Source organism: Sesamum indicum, linkage group LG9, assembly GCF_026168435.1.
Source record: "Sesamum indicum cultivar Baizhima isolate 11 linkage group LG9, ASM2616843v1, whole genome shotgun sequence".
In the NCBI taxonomy this organism is placed as follows: domain Eukaryota; kingdom Viridiplantae; phylum Streptophyta; class Magnoliopsida; order Lamiales; family Pedaliaceae; genus Sesamum; species Sesamum indicum.
This window is the reverse complement of record NC_142665.1, coordinates 5,824,169-5,842,432: the sequence shown is the minus strand read 5'-3', so window position 1 is coordinate 5,842,432 and position 18,264 is coordinate 5,824,169. Positions and strand designations below refer to the sequence as shown.

The 18,264-nt window shown below is 35.9% G+C and overlaps 2 protein-coding genes across 2 annotated transcripts; one reads left to right on the top strand and one right to left on the bottom strand.

The window, feature by feature from the left end:
• Positions 1-783: 783 nt before the first annotated feature.
• On the bottom strand, positions 784-2,303 carry LOC105170743 (uncharacterized). Its single transcript, XM_011091645.3, has 2 exons — positions 1,525-2,303; positions 784-927 (listed from the first exon to the last, which is right to left on the bottom strand). Exon 1 carries the CDS (start codon positions 2,285-2,287, stop codon positions 1,574-1,576), a length of 714 nt encoding a protein of 237 aa, XP_011089947.3. The 5' UTR covers positions 2,288-2,303; the 3' UTR covers positions 784-927; positions 1,525-1,573.
• Positions 2,304-8,058: 5,755 nt separating this feature from the next.
• LOC105170742 (UDP-Glycosyltransferase superfamily protein) lies at positions 8,059-15,469 on the top strand. The gene is made up of 3 exons (XM_088885150.1): positions 8,059-8,786; positions 9,447-10,031; positions 14,946-15,469. Exons 1-3 carry the CDS (start codon positions 8,249-8,251, stop codon positions 15,266-15,268), a joined length of 1,446 nt encoding a protein of 481 aa, XP_088741276.1. The 5' UTR covers positions 8,059-8,248; the 3' UTR covers positions 15,269-15,469.
• The last annotated feature ends 2,795 nt before the right edge of the window (positions 15,470-18,264 follow it).

Sequence of the window (18,264 nt, the reverse complement as noted above, 5' to 3'; positions counted from 1 at the left end):
ATATATGAGAATATTAAATAAGAAGCAAAATTGAATATTTATGCAATTATTTTGATTTATATCAGCATTTTTTGTCTAAACCCTAACGAAAGAGGATCAGATAAAATCGAATTTTTTTTTAAGTATATAAATATATTTTTAAAATTTATTTGGTAGAAAATATAATTTAGCATTTTCAGAGATAAGAGTATAATTAACTATATATTTTAGATTAATTAGGATGAGAAAAAAACATGGTATGGATCCATCCATCCACCAAAAGCCAAGTCGGGTTAACCCAGCCCAATCCATCTTAAAGCGTAATTGGACCTGGGGGTAATAGGGCAGATTCTAACCCTACCCGAGCACCCAAAACTCAAAAATATTAAAGTCTTGGACCAGTTGACATGGTTCTTCGCCTTTGTTGTAATTGTTACACGCTTTTGATGATTTTGTCCAAATTAAAATTGGTCTGACTCAATTAATTATATTATAAATTATTATTATTTTCAAACCTACATCAAATACATAATTAATATAATACATTTGTTATGTAATCATCTTAATTTTATTAAATTTAATTCAAACTAATTTTTTTTATTAAAATATCTAATCAATATTTTGTAAATAAATATAAAGTCAATGTAATCGGCTTTCATTCAATTAGTTCATAGAAATAATACCAAATAACACCATTATTTTTGAAAAATCAAACAATAAAAGAACATAACCTACAAAAAAGAAAAGCGAAACTGAGTATAAGTAATATTAATCAATACAATCTTACACAATCAAACAAAATTAATATAAAAAATTAAATATTCACCAGTTTACTTATCATTTGTCGTGATTTTTGTTTTAAGGACATCAAAATCGTACAATACCACCGTGCTGCTGTGTCTCGTGCCTGCAGAACATCCGCGTCTAGGAGAAGTCACCATCATCGGCCTGAAACAATGTTTAACACAATTAGTTTAGGGGGAGATGAAAGAAAATATATTTGTCTTAATTTGGATAAATAATTTAAAATGTACTTTTTCTTAATTTTACGTATCATTTTGGTTAGATGAAACTAACATAAAAAAGAGTGTTTGGTCAAATTTATTCAAAAGATTTTATAAATTCATAAATCTTATTAGATGTAAAATCTTATTTTAAAAATAAATGTTTAGAATGTTCGTATAAAATAATATGATGTAGATTATAAGATGTTCGAATGACAATTTTATGTTAATTTAAAAAAATTGTTAAAATTTTGATTAAAAATAAATTATTAACTCCTTACTCTTTTTTTTTAGACTAGCTTATAAGTTCCTAATTTTTTATGCTTGCAAAGTTTATAAACACTTATTTTGTAAAAAAAAAATACATCAAATAATTTGTAACATCTTATAAAACAAGATGAATTGACTTGAAATATTATCCATCAAGTTCGATCCAACAATTAATTTATGAGCCTCAACTAATATAACATAATTCAACAAACAAAATAATTACATCCTCATGTATAATTTAACGACTCATAATTTTATTTTGGGATAGTACCTAAGTCGTTAACATTTACCAGCCTAATATGTAGACAACACATTAGTATTTAGTAGCTCTTCAACGTAGTTTTATTGCATGAACCCCACTTATGAACACCACCACCGGCGGCAACCCTAGACCCCCTTTCCTCTGCCCACCGCTCCGCCAGAATCCGCTCGAGCTCGCTCGGCCGGCAGGGGACCGTCAAGGCGCCCTCATGGTCAAAGCCATACTCCTCAGCAGCTTGCTCCAATAGCCTCAAGAATGACGGGTGCGTGAGGCAACTCAACGGCACGATGAATCTCTTGAGTTCATCGTCGTCCTCCGCGATCACAGCAAAATGCCCTTCCTTTACGTCTTCCGGCACCGGAATCTCTTCCATCTCGTCGTCGCAAGAAAATTTCTTCCCTAGAATTAGACTCTTCTGCAGCCTTTCCAACACTATCTTGAGCTTTAAAATGCCACCAATTTTGCCTCTTGTTCTAGTCTTGGACATGCTCCTTAATTTGTGTAGGAAACGGGACTTAGTCAAAAAGGGCCCTTGTGTGTGCGTGTTTCTTGTAAGCAACACAAGATGCTTTTGTTTGACAGTGAATTCTATGTTTGATCTGTACATGTATTTATACAGCGTACGGGGTGTGTGTGTGTCAGAAGGATAAGACAGCCGTAGAGAGAAAGGTCGAGGAGGGGGTTGCAGCATGGAGACCAATGCATGTGAGGGAAGCTTGACGCACCCACGAAACGTCATTGTTAACTTGTCATTTCCATTGAGGCATTTCATCAAACATCTAGACTTTTTAGTTCATCAGTTGTTCATCAAATAATTGAATGAGTTTGAGGTCCTTGCCATCAAATATTGTGGTCAAGAATTGATCACAATTAATTATCATGTATGCATGTATGTCCGAATTAATTTCCACTCACTTTTGTTTGGCAATTGGACAATTGTAACCAAAGTGATTATTGTCAAGTCACTTTTCTTAATTAAGATTTGATTTTAAAGTTGCCAACCAACGAAAAATGTCGCTCGTTCGAGAGACACAATCAATCACAAAATAAATATTAGTGAAGAATGTGAAATTATTTTTTGTTGCATTGCAAAGAAAATAAACTAGGGTTCTGTGTAAGGTAGTGTAATTATACTGTTTAAATTTTCTATTTCAATTTTAATTAAAATAATTATTGAAAAATATAAGTCAATTAATTACAAGATAAGCAATAGAGTCGAGCATGAAATTATTAACTTTTGCATTAAGAAGAAAATAAATAAATGAAGACTATACGCAAGATATATATGTAATTAGAATTGCCACATAATTGATCATTATTTTTAAATTGTACATCAATTTTAAAATAAAAATATTATCCTTGTCATGTAATTAATTTAATTTGACCAAAATCGATCTAAACAAAGTTCTCCTATACCTGTGTGGTAGCATTAAGCAACCAAAATATTGTTCATAGCATATATATGTATTAAGTATTGATGATGTATATTTATACATGCAATATGGGGACTATAGGCAAGACTAAATAAATGACTAAAATACCTTTAAATATGAAAAAGACAATCAAACACTCTAGTGATTCATACATATATATATATACACACACATATATATATATATACTTGGTTCGGGTTAAGGTCACTATTATCATAACCTTAACAATTGTCTGATCATTCTTGAATCAACAAATCACATCGGATTATATAATTCAGCTGTTTGTTCTCAACACATATCTCTAAGATGTCAAGTATATTTTCATGCATGACAATATTAATTATCACTCAAATTATCCTCCTTTGTCTTGTCCTGTTAATTTAAATATTGTAGAGATATAAATGAGAAGTATCCATTTTTCTTTAATTAAACTTTAAAAAAAAAAAAGAAAAAGAATCAGTTTGATTGAAACTAAATCAGAATGTCAAAGTAAAGGTTTAGTACCACAATATCAACCTCAAATTGATGGACAATGTGTGTGTGTATGTATGTGTAGAGAATTTTCTAGAAGCAGTATATTGAAAAGCTTGGAGTTACTTATCACCATTTGTCAGTTGGGTACTTGAAATCACTGTTTTTCTGCAGATGACTGAGTGGTCATTTCTCACCAAATATAATTAGCAGAACTTGCCGACAGGTGCCACACAACTAGAAGCTTCCTGTCCGTCTATGCTGCCCCCCCAAGCCCCAACCCATATTATACAAATAGAAGATCTTTGTAGGTGTGTGAAAAATATATAAGTTTTTAAAAATGTATTTTGATATTATATTTTTTTAATTTTGAACCCATACTTACGGAAAAATGTCAATTTATACCAAATATGTGTTTTGGAATGAATTTAAAAATATATTTTTCGTTCAAGTTTTTCTTTCTATGTAAATATAACGCAGAGTCTTCTTTGTTGATAATATGAATTCTTTACTTTAAATTGATATTTCATCCTACTTTTCAATTTATATAACTGTACAAGATCTCTCTAAACTAAAAGCAAAAATAATTAAAAGAAACCTTAACTTTTTTTAAAAAAGAAGCATCTAATCCTCCCTTCGCCTTGTTGCAATCTAAACTCATGTAATTTGTATCTAATTTTTATGTTTTGGTTTGAATATTGTCTATTTTATCCTCATTTACTGACTATAAGAATTCAAAAGATTCAGCTACTATTTAATTTTGTTTTTCTCTCTAACTGACGCACTTCCTTCTTTGGGTTTGTAAAGAAAACAAAACTAAGTGGAAAACATGAAAATCAGTTGCAAATTATTCGTTGAAATACACAACACCACTAAGAAGAGTCAAATGCTACTTTTCAAAATATTAAGGTGCTTTTTTCAGTTTATGCGATTTTTTTATACCTATTTCAACTTTTTTTTTTATAGGAACAACTTCACTAAACTCCTAATAAAATCACAATACTTGTATATTTAAAAAAATATTATATATATATATATATGCATATACATATTAGATCAACAGACACTCAATTTAAAATAAAATAAAATAAAAATAATTGGAGCTACTAAAAAGGAAAATATTTGTTGGGCATAATAGTGCAGAGTTGTGGGTTTGCTCAAAGTAAACAGAGTACATCGTGCACTTTATTGTCCAAAAATGTGGTCCTATAAATGCCTTTCTTCCTCTCCAACTATTGTTTTCCCAACACAGTAAGATGGCTCGACTCATAACTTCTACCAGCGCAAATGATGCCCTCCTTAGAACATCTCTTTGTTTCAACTAAGCAAATTCGGGGCCTGTTGTAAGTGCCGTCCTTGTTCTTGCCACCACCCACTTGCCCCAAACCTTTACGCTATGTTTGATTTCGTTTTTAACTTATTTTTTAGATGAGTTAAAATATATTTAGTGTTTACCATCATACATAAATATTTTATTTGGGTGTTTTTAAATATTTTAGTATAAATACATACACACACACATATATAAATGTATATAAAAAAAGGCATAATTTGACAATGAACAATATATTTTGTCTTTTAAAATACGATATTAAACATATAATACTTATTTTAAATTATTTCCAAAAATAAATCCAAACATACATACTATTTCTAACACATACTTATTTTATTTTTGTTTTTCTTTCTCTACTTCTACAAAACACTCAAAAAAATAAATCCAAATACTGTGTTAGGATCCCTCTACTTTCTAGGAGATGATTGGGTTTGGATGGATATTTATTCTTATTTTTACATCAACTTTTTATGTTTGTATTGATTTGTGATTGTGATATATTAAGTTTACGTATAATTATGTTTAATTTTATGATAATTAATGTAAAATTACCTATCTACTCCATAATACGTTAAATACGCCCACACCAATAAATTATAGTTCTATTTCATTCTTTGTCATAGCCATTCATTTACTATGGAGCTTCTTCCGCAGGCAAGCACTAAAAGAAATATGATTTTTCGTTGTTGCTAATTACTATAGTTAAAAGAAAAAATTTGTGGCGAAATTAACCTTAGGTATGCAATGGCCATCAATCATTATTTCTGCAAATGAGGCCAAAACATTAACTATGGCTATAACAATTAGAAGTGTTTTGGCCATAGATAAAAATATGGCAAATATTGATTAAATGTGTAAAAATTTAAATTTTGTATTGATTTTATTTTATCACAATTAGTATTGATTTACTATGATTTTTAAATTATAATTATTTATAATGCAGCGAAAATCATTTTTTGTATAGTGATTCGGAAATGAGCTTGGACTTTTCCCAAAGCTTATTTCATTCATCATCTTTAGCCACCCATTCCCCGGTCCAGTGGAAGGAGGGGCAATTAACATGCACTATTAAGAGGTTAAATTTGAGTATAAAAAATTTATGTCAACGCAAACATTAATTACTGATTTGGGTCAAAATGAAAAACAAAAAATTTGACAATGATTAATGGAGACATCAAGCCCAATAAGAATAAGTAAATGAGCCCTTAATGATCCAATGCGTGACCAACTTTCTTCGTATCAGTTCTTAAGTGGAATTCTTTTATATGATTTTAAATGAAAAATCTAAGTTTTTTTTGTAGGTTTGTGTAATTGAGCCTTTGTGGGCAGGCTTTCGTGGCATGTTTGGGTATAGTAACCGGTGTGTGGTTGCCGGTCTTGGTGGTTGTGGGCTATTTTCATTGGATTTGGCTTCCTAAGCCATTATCTGATATATTTATTCTTGTTCCTGTTTTACTGTCGATATTATTCTTTTATTGTATCTATCAGATCTGTAATTATCTTATCGATATTTGTTATTATATTGGCTTGTAATATATTAGAGTTTTCGTAACCCACGATTCTTTTTTAACAGTTTAAGTGTATTTAACCACAAAAAAGAAAACCTATTAAAAAGTAGTTATGCAAGACCATGACACCAGATGGGAATCTAGTAAGAGATGCATATTGAAAGACAAAAATACTTCCTTTAGGATTTCAAATGCCTAAATAGGACCAAAAATCCCCTCATTTTTACCCTAGGTCGGATCACACCTAACCTGATAACCCGAAACCATCATCGTCCATCATTCATAACTCAGAAGACAGATATTTCGATACGTGAATACGTACAAATACATATATTTGACTTTATAAAAATACTCCATAGCCATTTGGAGCCAGGGTACATGAGAAAATATTTTTTGTTTTTCCTCTCGATCTTGCACCAAAACTAATTTAAATATTAGAAGGTCTTAATTGAAGACCTTATAAGAAGCTTAATTAATATTTGGTCGTTTTCTCAAGTCTCACCACTTATTTTGATTGGACTAACTTTAAAGTCACAATCATTTTAAATTCGAGTCAATATTAAAAAGACTCTTCTTTTATTATATACTAAATATTAAAAGACTCTTCTTTTATTCTATCCTTAGAGTTAAGGAATATTTTTAAGGTTGTTATTAAAAATATATGTTTTTTTGGGTCGAATAGATTAATTAGAGGACTCGAATGTTAACAAATTTTATCCCCGTGAACGACCTGCAGCACTTATCAAATGGATGGAACACGCACTCGACAAATGACGACATTTTCATTCCAATTTCGTCTGTAGGTAGACAAGAAAATCGTGGTCTGCCAACCGACCCGATTTGGCGTATTCCCCTGGGCTTATCAGCTTCTTATGTGATAAACTCCACATTGTCCTGCAAGTATTATCCATCTTTGTACGTACTATATTAATATTGAAATTTATTTTAAACTTTTTTATCAAATATTAAAAAATATATTTGGATATTATTATTATTAGTAAGTTGAGTTCAAATGAACGATAATCAAGTTAATCGAGATAATTTGAATTTGGAGTAATTTATGTTTTTATTATATTTTTATTATTTTTTAAGCTAATTAAATTGTATTTCTGTCGAGTTTGTAATCATATACTGAGCGAAAATATTGTTCCAACTTGATTTCTCATGTTTAATCAATTGGATTCAAATAAGGTTCTAATCACCAACATGGTGCGCTAGTAGTAAGACTTTCAATTCTTCACTTAAATATATCTTCGAGTTTGACCTTAAGAGTATAGAGCTTGTCATATTATATAGGTATAATATAAGATGATAATAGTCGATTTATAAAGATTGATCCAGTGAAAATTTGGCTTCATTGATTGGTCAATCTCTGGCAAAACCAATATCCCATACAGTTGGGTTCTCTTAGTTGGAAGCCAATGAGATCTAACTCCGTTGACAAAGTTGAGGTTCATCTTAGAGGTTATGGTTTCCAACCCCTGTAATCGATTTATTTCAATTAATAATAGTTCATCGTTCTTATCTAAAAAAAAAATTTTCCTTAATTGGGGTGGCCACAATAAAAAAATATTTATTTTTTAACAATATCAAATTATATTGAGAATGAATTATGTCTCTTGGAAGAATAATCTTATAAAAAGCCCTTGATTGAGGAAACGGCAAATACCAAGCAGTTTTAATCATTTATTACAAAATAACATTACATGATCGATTATATCAAGTGTTTCATATAATTATGTATATATATGGTATGTATATTAAATGAATGAAATGCAACAATAGCATATATAAATAAAGATTAGATTTTTTATTTGAAAACGTATCGTATTTTTCATTTTATTTAATATAGACGCGCCACATATACAAAGATTTCATCAATCATCTACACCTTGGGTTCTAACGCAATTTCTGAACATCTAAATTTTATGTCATCTACTTTATTTTAGCATTCATCTTTCTTCCCCCATCACCCAAATAGGGGAATGAAGGAAATGGTTGATGCAAGAGAAAAGCCTCATGCAATATTAGTAAGCTACCCACTCCAAGGCCATGTAAATCCATCAGTCCACCTAGCCATCAACCTTGCATCAAGAGGCTTCACCATCACCTTCATCAATACCCACTCCATACACCACCAAATCACCTCCACCTCCTCCGCCGCAGATGGAGAAGGCGACATCTTCTCCGAACTCCGCCAATCTCATGGCCTCGACATCCGTTACGCCACTGTGTCCGATGGGCTGCCTGTGGGGTTCGACCGCTCGCTCCACCACGACCAGTTCATGGCAGCCCTTCTGCATGTCTTCTCTGCTCATGTGGAGGAGGCCATTGAGAAGATTGTCAGACACTCACAACCTGCTGTCAATTGTTTGATTGCTGATACATACTTTGTGTGGCCGGGGAAGCTGGCTAAGAAATATGGGCTGCTGTATGTGTCATTTTGGACAGAGGCTGCCTTGATTTTCACATTGTATTATCACATGGATCTCTTGAGGCTCAATGGCCATTTTGGTTGTGTTGGTCAGTTTCACTCTCCCATTGATTTTTCATGCTAGCTTTATTTACATGTAACTGCAACAAGTATAAATACATAATTTTAAGCTTTTTAGAGCATTTTATAAAATGTTAGATATATTATAATACATTGAAAGGTTTTTTTAGAAAAAAGAAGTTCGTAACTTATTTCTAAAATCTTAACGAATGTCTTGAATTTTAATCATATTAGTAATAAATTTATCGTTATTAACATCTTATAAGCTTCCTTATCTTATTTGCTTAAGTACTCCAAAAACTTATTTTTAGAATAAAATCTAACATATTAAATTTAAAAATGTCTTATAAATGTTTTGAATGAATTTAGGCAGACGTCCTCAGAATTTTGGGAAATTCTAACCTAAATTGGATTTGGCAGAACCTAAACCAATTATATAACAAGTGTAACACTTGTCGTGTGATTGGTGTACCGTTTTGAAAAAATGATAAATCAAATACTTAATTTGGGATTAATTTGGTTGGACTGCTCGTGGTTTCGATAAGAATTTTCCTCAATTTTTACCCCTTCAAATTCTTAATTTGTTCACTGGTATGAATCAGAATATCTGTTCTATCTCACAAAACTAAAAATTCTTACTACGATCGCTTCTTTTTGACCGAGTTTGTGTTCGCGGATCTTATGATCAGATACGCGCGAGGATGAAATCAAATACATTCCAGGAGTCGAGTCTATTGAACCAAAGGATTTGACCTCGTTTCTTCAAGAAACGGACACAACAACAGTGTGTCACCAAATTATATACAAAGCATTCATGGATGCAAAGACTGCAGATTTTGTGCTCTGCAACACGGTCCAAGAGCTTGAACACGAGACTATCTCAGCCCTGCAACAGAAGATCCCGTTCTTTGCTGTGGGCCCTGTTTTCTCAACAGGGTTCACCAGAACCACAATCACGACTAGCCTGTGGGCCGAATCGGACTGCAGCCGGTGGCTCGACTCCAAGCCTCATGGCTCGGTTCTGTACGTGTCCTTTGGTAGTTATGCCCATGTTGCTAAGGGTGACCTAATAGAGATAGCTAAGGGTCTTCTCCTCAGTAAAGTTGACTTCATTTGGGCTTTAAGGCCTGACATAGTAAGCTCCGACGATCAAACTCCTTTGCCGGATGGTTTCATTGAGGAAACAGGCGAGCATGGTGTGATCATACCTTGGTGCTGTCAAACACAGGTGTTGGCACACCCGGCTGTCGGAGGGTTCTTGACGCACTGTGGCTGGAACTGTTAAGTTGTGAAGATTGATTTGAAGAAGAAAAGGATAACCTGATTCAACTTAGAATTCCCAAGTTGAGTTGGAGAAGGATAACCCGATTCAAAGTTGAGTTGGAGAAGGATAACCTCATTCAACTTAGAAATCCCAAGTTGAGTTGGAAAAAGGATAAGTCATGGCTATATATACTACTCTTATTAGCATTGTTTTAATAGAGCAAAGTAGAATAGAGTAGAGAGAAAAGAAAGAGTTGAGACGAGGGTGAGTGTTGTCTTTCACGTGTGGTGAAGACTTGCATACAAGTGTGTGTGTGTTGTACTCCTCAATTTTTCTCCTCTTTGAGTGTTTTCTCCTGGCTTGGTATCGCCCCCAGACGTAGGATTTATATCCAAACTGGGTTAACAAATTCGTGTGTCTTTTACTGCCTTCATATTCCACCTGTTATCCATCTTAACCCGATCCATTTCCTAACAACTGGTATCAGAGCCTGGTTCAAGGAGTTAAGATGGAGGGAAAGTTTCCAGTCGAACGGTTCAATGGTTCCGACTTTGGGTTTTGGCGTATGCAGATGGAGGCCTACCTGTACGGGAAGGACCTGTACGAACCACTTGCAGAGAAGTCCGAGAAGACGAGTGATGAAGAATGGAAGGTGCTCGATCGAAAGGCGATGAGCGCAATAATCCTGTCGCTCTCTCGGAATGTCGCCTATCATGTGAAGGGAGCAAAGAGCACGAAGGAAGTTCTACAGACTCTTGCCGATATGTACGAGAAACCCTCAGCAATGAACAAGGTTATGCTGATGAAAAAAACTATTCAGGTTGCAGATGGAGGAGAGGAAGTCGGTGGCCGATCACCTCAATGACTTCAACCAACTCACGACACAGCTGGCGTCTGTGGATATCGTGTTTGACGATGAGGTAAAAGCGTTAATTTTGCTTTCATCTTTACCTGACAGTTGGGATGTGGTTGTTACTTCAGTGAGCACTTCGTCTGGGAAGGAGAAGATGAAGTTCGACAACATCAGAGACATGATGTTGAACGAGGAAACCCGTAGAAAGCAAACGGGTGGATCATCTGGCTCTGCGCTACATACAGAGTCCAGAGGGAGACCTGACACACGGGGTAAATACCGTGGAAGGTCAAGGTCAAGGTCCAGGGGGAAGAACAAGGGCAAGAAGGAGATGGTGTGCTGGAACTGCGAGAAGCCCGGACACATGAAAAGCGAATGTCGGGCGCCAAAGAAGGAAAAGGAGGGCCGAACAGCGAATGCCGCGACGGAGGAGATCACGGATGCACTCTTGTTGAGTGTGAGCAGTTCTTCCGATGATTGGGTTGTGGATTCAGGGGCCTCATTCCACTCATGCAGCAACAAAGACATCATGGAGCCATACACCTCAGGTGATTTTGGCTTAGTTTATCTTGCAGATAACAAACCCCTCAAGATTGTAGGAAAGGGAGATGTGCGGATCAAATCAACGAATGGGTCATGCTGGACCCTACATGATGTGAGACACATACCAGGACTGAAAAGGAACTTGATCTCAGTCGGACAGCTGGATAGTGATGGATTCCACACGACGTTTGGAGACGCGAAGTGGAAGATCAGTCGGGGAGCAATGACTTTGGCTCGAGGACTAAAGTCGGGAACGCTCTACATGGCGGGAGGATCTAGTTCAAACATTCCCTTTGCAGGAACTGTATCGCAGGCTAACCTGTGGCACAATCGCTTGGGCCACATGAGCGAGAAAGGAATGAACGTGCTGAAGTCGAAAGGACGGTTGCCCGAGTTAAAATCGGTGGAGGTGGGTCATTGTGAACACTGCGTGTTCGGAAAGCAGAAGCGGGTGAGCTTCTTGACCACAGGAAGAACTCCGAGGAAAGAAAAGTTGGAGCTTGTTCACACCGATTTGTGGGGGCCAGCACCAGTGTCATCTCTTGGTGGATCAACGTACTACATGACATTCGTCGATGATTCCACTAGAAAGGTATGGGTGTATTTCTTAAAAAGAAAATCTGATGCCTTTGATACATTCAGGAGATGGAGGGCACTAGTGGAAAATGAGACAGGTCTACAAGTGAAATGTCTCAGATCGGATAACGGTGGCGAGTACAACAGTGAAGGTATCAAGAATTACTGCGCCGACCATGGAATCCGAATGCAGAAAACAATCCCGGGGACACCTCAGCAAAATGGCGTTGCTGAGAGGATGAACAGAACACTGAATGAGCGTGCGAGATGCATGCGATTGAAGAGCGGACTACCAAAGATGTTTTGGGCAGATGCAGTCAACACGGCTGCTTTCTTGATCAATCGAGGGCCTTCTGTCCCGTTGAACAACAGGATACCAGAAGAGGTATGGAGTGGTAAGAAAGTGGATCTTTCTTTCTTACGTACGTTTGGTTGTTCAGCCTATATTTTGAACGATGATCGGACTAAGCTGGATGCTAAGTCGATTAAATGTACATTCATTGGGTATGGGACTGACGAATTTGGGTATAGATTCTGGGATGATCAAAACCGGAAAATAATTCGTAGCAGGAATGTTATATTCAATGAGGATGTAATGTACAACGACAGGAAGGTAAGCCCGGACGATGACAAGAAGGAAAGGGAATTTGTTGATCTCGATATTTCAAATTCCGGGATCATGAGACCAGCAGATACGGATTCAGTGGGAGTTCAGACGGACGAAACCGAACAAACGGAGATAGAGCCAGAACCAGTATCGGAGGAACCGATTACTGAAAGCAGCACACCCTTGGCACTAGGTCGAGAACCGAGGCTGAGAAGGGCCCCAGATAGGTACTCCCCCTCTCTTTATTACTTGCTTTTGTCTGATTGTGGAGAACCCGAATGTTACGCAGAGGCAGTCAATGATGTCCACAAGAGCAAGTGGGAGCTTGCGATGAACGACGAGATGAACTCGTTGAAGAAAAACAACACATGGGAATTGTGTCAGCTCCCAAAAGGAAAGAAGGCCCTACAGAACAGATGGGTCTATCGGGTTAAGGAAGAATCAGACGGGAAGAAGCGGTACAAGGCAAGACTCGTAGTAAAGGGATTCCAACAAAGATACGGTATTGACTTTACTGATGTTTTTACACCTGTTGTCAAGTTAACTACTATTCGTCTTGTGTTGAGCATGGTAGCGGCAGAGAACTTGGAGTTACAACAGATGGATGTAAAGACAGCCTTCCTACACGGGGATCTTGAGGAGGAGATATACATGGTACAACCAGAGGGGTATAATGGAGATGATCAGCAGGTGTGTCGCCTGAAGAAAAGCCTGTATGGATTGAAACAGGCTCCGCGGCAGTGGTACAGGAAGTTTGACAACTTCATGCTAGAGATAGGTTTCTCTAGATGCAATGCTGATCATTGCTGCTACGTGAAGAGGTTCGATGAGTTTTTTATCATTCTACTCCTGTATGTTGATGACATGTTGATAGCAGGATCAAATGTCAAGGAGATCAATAGGCTCAAGGATCAGTTATCGAGGAAGTTTGACATGAAAGATCTTGGCGAAGCAAGACAGATATTGGGCATGAAAATCACAAGGGACAAAGGTATTGGTAAATTATGGTTATCTCAATCTGATTATATTGAGAAGGTATTATGCAGATTCAAGATGGAAAATGCAAAACCGGTTGGAACGCCATTGGGAAATCAGTTCAAACTATCCAACAGTGATTCGCCCCAGACTGACTCCGAACGTGCAAAGATGAGAGTCACACCGTATGCCTCAGCAATTGGGAGCCTGATGTATGCTATGATCTGTACTCGACCGGATATAGCACATGCAGTGGGAGTAGTTAGCCGTTTTATGAGCAATCCAGGAGTGATGCACTGGGAAGCTGTGAAATGGATTCTTAGGTACCTGAGGGGTACTAAGGACCGAGCATTGGTGTTTGGTAAGGGCAAGCTTACCTTGTTTGGGTTTGTTGACGCTGATTTTGCAGGGAGTGACTATGACAAAAGGAGGAGCACTACAGGGTACGTGTTCACATATGGCGGTACAGCCGTATCCTGGGTCTCAAAGTTGCAGAAGGTTGTCACACTGTCCACGACGGAAGCTGAGTACGTGGCAGTTACTGAGGCAGCTAAGGAGCTCATTTGGCTGCAACACTTGTTGGGTGAATTAGGGAAACCTCAGGCAGATGTGATTCTTCATAGCGATAGCCAGAGTGCGATCCATCTGGCAAAGAATCCCGCGTTCCATTCGCGGACAAAGCACATCGAGATCAAGTACCATTTCATCCGACAACTTCTGGAGAAGAAGGCACTGCAGCTGGAGAAGATCCAAGGAGAAAAGAATCCTGCGGACATGCTGACCAAGGCGGTTGCGATGGCGAAGTTGAAGCTGTGTACGGCTTCGACTGGCCTTGATGACTAGAGTGGACAAACCCGGCGGTACCAAGAAAGAAGTGGAGAAAAGCTAATCAATCTTCAAGTGGGAGATTGTTAAGTTGTGAAGATTGATTTGAAGAAGAAAAGGATAACCTGATTCAACTTAGAATTCCCAAGTTGAGTTGGAGAAGGATAACCCGATTCAAAGTTGAGTTGGAGAAGGATAACCTCATTCAACTTAGAAATCCCAAGTTGAGTTGGAAAAAGGATAAGTCATGGCTATATATACTACTCTTATTAGCATTGTTTTAATAGAGCAAAGTAGAATAGAGTAGAGAGAAAAGAAAGAGTTGAGACGAGGGTGAGTGTTGTCTTTCACGTGTGGTGAAGACTTGCATACAAGTGTGTGTGTGTTGTACTCCTCAATTTTTCTCCTCTTTGAGTGTTTTCTCCTGGCTTGGTATCGCCCCCAGACGTAGGATTTATATCCAAACTGGGTTAACAAATTCGTGTGTCTTTTACTGCCTTCATATTCCACCTGTTATCCATCTTAACCCGATCCATTTCCTAACAGGAACTCGGTACTGGAAAGCATTTGGTTTCAAGTTCCGATGTTATGTTTTCCTCTCTACACTGATCAGTTCACTAACCGGAAACTAGTGGTCGATGACTGGAAAATTGGGATTAATCTGTGTGACAAAGTACGGGTCACCAGCGTTGAAGTTGCCGAGAAAATTAACCAATTAAAGGAGGGAACGATTGGAGATGAGGTCAGAGTTTCAATCAAGAATGTCAAGAGTACGTCTGAGAAGGCTTTGGCATCTGAGGGATCGTCAGAGATGAACATTGGTCGTTTCATTAGAAAAATAGAGGGTAGGATCCGAGAAAATAGGTAGGAGGGAACAAAGAAATTGTTTTACTACATTTGCTAGCTAGTTGATTTGTGTACATAGGTTCATGTCTTATTCTGTTAGGGATATACATGCATGACTTCCAGGTCTACAAATGCATTAAAACATGAGGATGGTTGTCGGATGTAATTTCTCAAATTTCTGTATACTAAACCTTTGGGAGTGCCCAGTATCATCCATGAACAACTCAAATGCATCAAATAGAAACAGGAACAAGTTAACGACATGAGTTTCAGATAGTTTCGAGTCATTTATCATGGTTTGAATTATGAGAACAACAGAACAAAGAACACAGAGAAGGTAAGGTCTTTACAAGACAAAAATGCAGGAAAAATGAATACAAGAATGCGACAACCAATGGCCATAAGAACCAGTACATACTTCCGCTTGGAGTTGGTCTCAGAGGATGTATGGTAGACATCTTGAAGAGCCTGGTAACCAGATGGGATTCTTACGTGATCAATCGGAGACCAAGTACCAATATACTCCTCCAGAAGGCCCTGAATGAAGTGGCTGAAGTGAACTCATTCAGACTTAAGAAGTAACTAGCGATTGCGTCATATATATTCAGGCTGAACCACAACAATTGAATTAACTAAATTGATGAAAGTACAAAACGAAATCTGAAAAATAGAGTTACGGATGGAACTTAATTACATGTGCAGTCGTCATTGTAAACATACTTAGAAAGGCTTTTGACAAAGGGAAGCAGTTACAATTCAAAAGCAGGACTGGGCTCGCGAGAAGACACATGAAGAAATTTAGTGCAAAGTACGTCAACAAGCGGAGCAGGAAATATAAGTGAAGAGTGAGAGTGAGACGAGGAACAAGAAGGGTATACTGGAGAAATGTTGCCCAATCAAAAAGACTAGTGTTCCAAATAGGCGTTCGCTTCTTCATAGATGTACTACATCTGCCTGCATGTAAAAGAGCAGATGATACTCATTACCAAAACAATCTCAAACGCGCATAAAATTGTGTAGCTGCTTAGAGAAGTAATCTACAGTATTTATTGCATGCTCTTTCTTGTAAAAGTATGTGCGTCCTATGCTTGCACATCATCAAAGCGAAGGTTGATGAACAACTCCAGTACTCATAACCACACGATTTAATAAACCGAGTAAAATCAGCAAGTTGGTCTCTTAGAAGATTAATGATCATGGACAGATTATCCTCTAACACACTCATGCAACACAATGAATGGTAATTCGCTATTTATACTGTCAACAATTAAGGAAGGTGATTGATTGCGAATGTATCTGCGATTACACCTTTGTTCCTAAAGTCAACCATGAGAGAGTTGTTTCTGACAGTCAAGAAACACGAAATTTGCTTGAATGAGAGTCATTACTCAACTTGAGAATTTAATTTTGACTCTTTGACGTACAAAACAAAACGCAGAAAGAAATTGCTCTTCATATCTCAACCTTGTTGCGAGTGCAAATTCTGTCGAAAAATCAATTCACAAGAGAACTATTTAATTCTCCTATTCTTCTTTTCAAAAATGTATTTGATAAATTCAAACGTAAAATCTTTTTTGTAAATTTCTCTTTGACTTGGTTTGAATTTTTATAATTTGAGTTTCAAGGGCTTACGTCGATAATCTCAAATTAATCGCTATAGTCTTGATTTGAGATTTGATCATTTGGATGTAAATTTCCGACTTCAATCTACTTAAGATATATGGGATATTTATAGCACTAATTCAGAGGTAATTGAATGATAAAATTTGTTGCCGACTTTGATAAAAGATTCAACTTCGCCTTAAACGTTCTGAATGAGATCTGGGGATCGTTTTATCTAAGTGTAAAAGATGTAGAGTTGTGATGCACTTAAACACCTTTTGTATAATCTCTTTTTAATTTAATTTAAAGACATAAATGTATCAAATTTTTGCCAGACATGATTGATTAATTTAACATTATCTTTTTACTATTTATATTTTTTTAAAAGATGAACATCAAACTATTTATTTTGATTTGATCAGAGCGTACATGCAGTTGCTTCCCCTGACTCCTTTTGATTAGCTTGAACCTTTAAATACAAAGCATGATTTGATTAATCGAAACACTTCAATTTTGATACTTATCAGTCATTGATTTGATTATCAAATATGTATATAAATATATCGATTAAATTAACTATTCACACTTAAAATTAATTTAATAAATTTTAAAATATTAATAAATAAAAAAATATAATTAATAATTAATAATATTATTTCACCCTTGTTATCGTTGAATTAAGCGTGAAATCTTATCTACGCCGGTCACGTGCATTCCGCTCCAATTGTGTTTTCAGCTCCAAGTTTACTTGGACACCACAAATCGAGATTACTAGGGAATATTGCCTTAACTTAGTACATACAATTTCGGGGGGAAAAAGTTAGGAAAGAAATAACAAAAATAGGCCAAACACCTGCTCAAATCTCATTCATACATTTATACGATTTTGGCGTATTTAAAACCCATATTTACCCTTTATTTTATTTTATTTTTTTAAAACTTTTGGATCAAATTAGTAATTTCAATATTTTTTTCCTCTTAACTACCCACTACTCCATACTTTTTTCCACTTACTTCTCATATTTATTATAATTTATAGTTATGATTTATTAATTGCAAAATCTTTTTTCATATCATCTCACATCAAATTTTTTTTATATACTCACGAAAACTGCGTGCAACGGTAACTAGTTATAAAAGAAAAATATATTATCATAGAATACTAATAACAACGGAGAAGATGAGTCATAAAAATCATTCTTACGATTTTTCTTTGTTATTTTGCATTTGAATAACTTAAAATTTAAATAAAACTTAATATACATATAAATGAGACTTAATTAAATCTTCCGTACAATTCAATAAATCAAATAAATTAAATTAAAAAATATATAAAATTGAATAATCGGATAGGAGGGGCTCGAAGTCTAAACACATGTACGAATATTAATGAGGTACAGACGCATTATTGTCAAT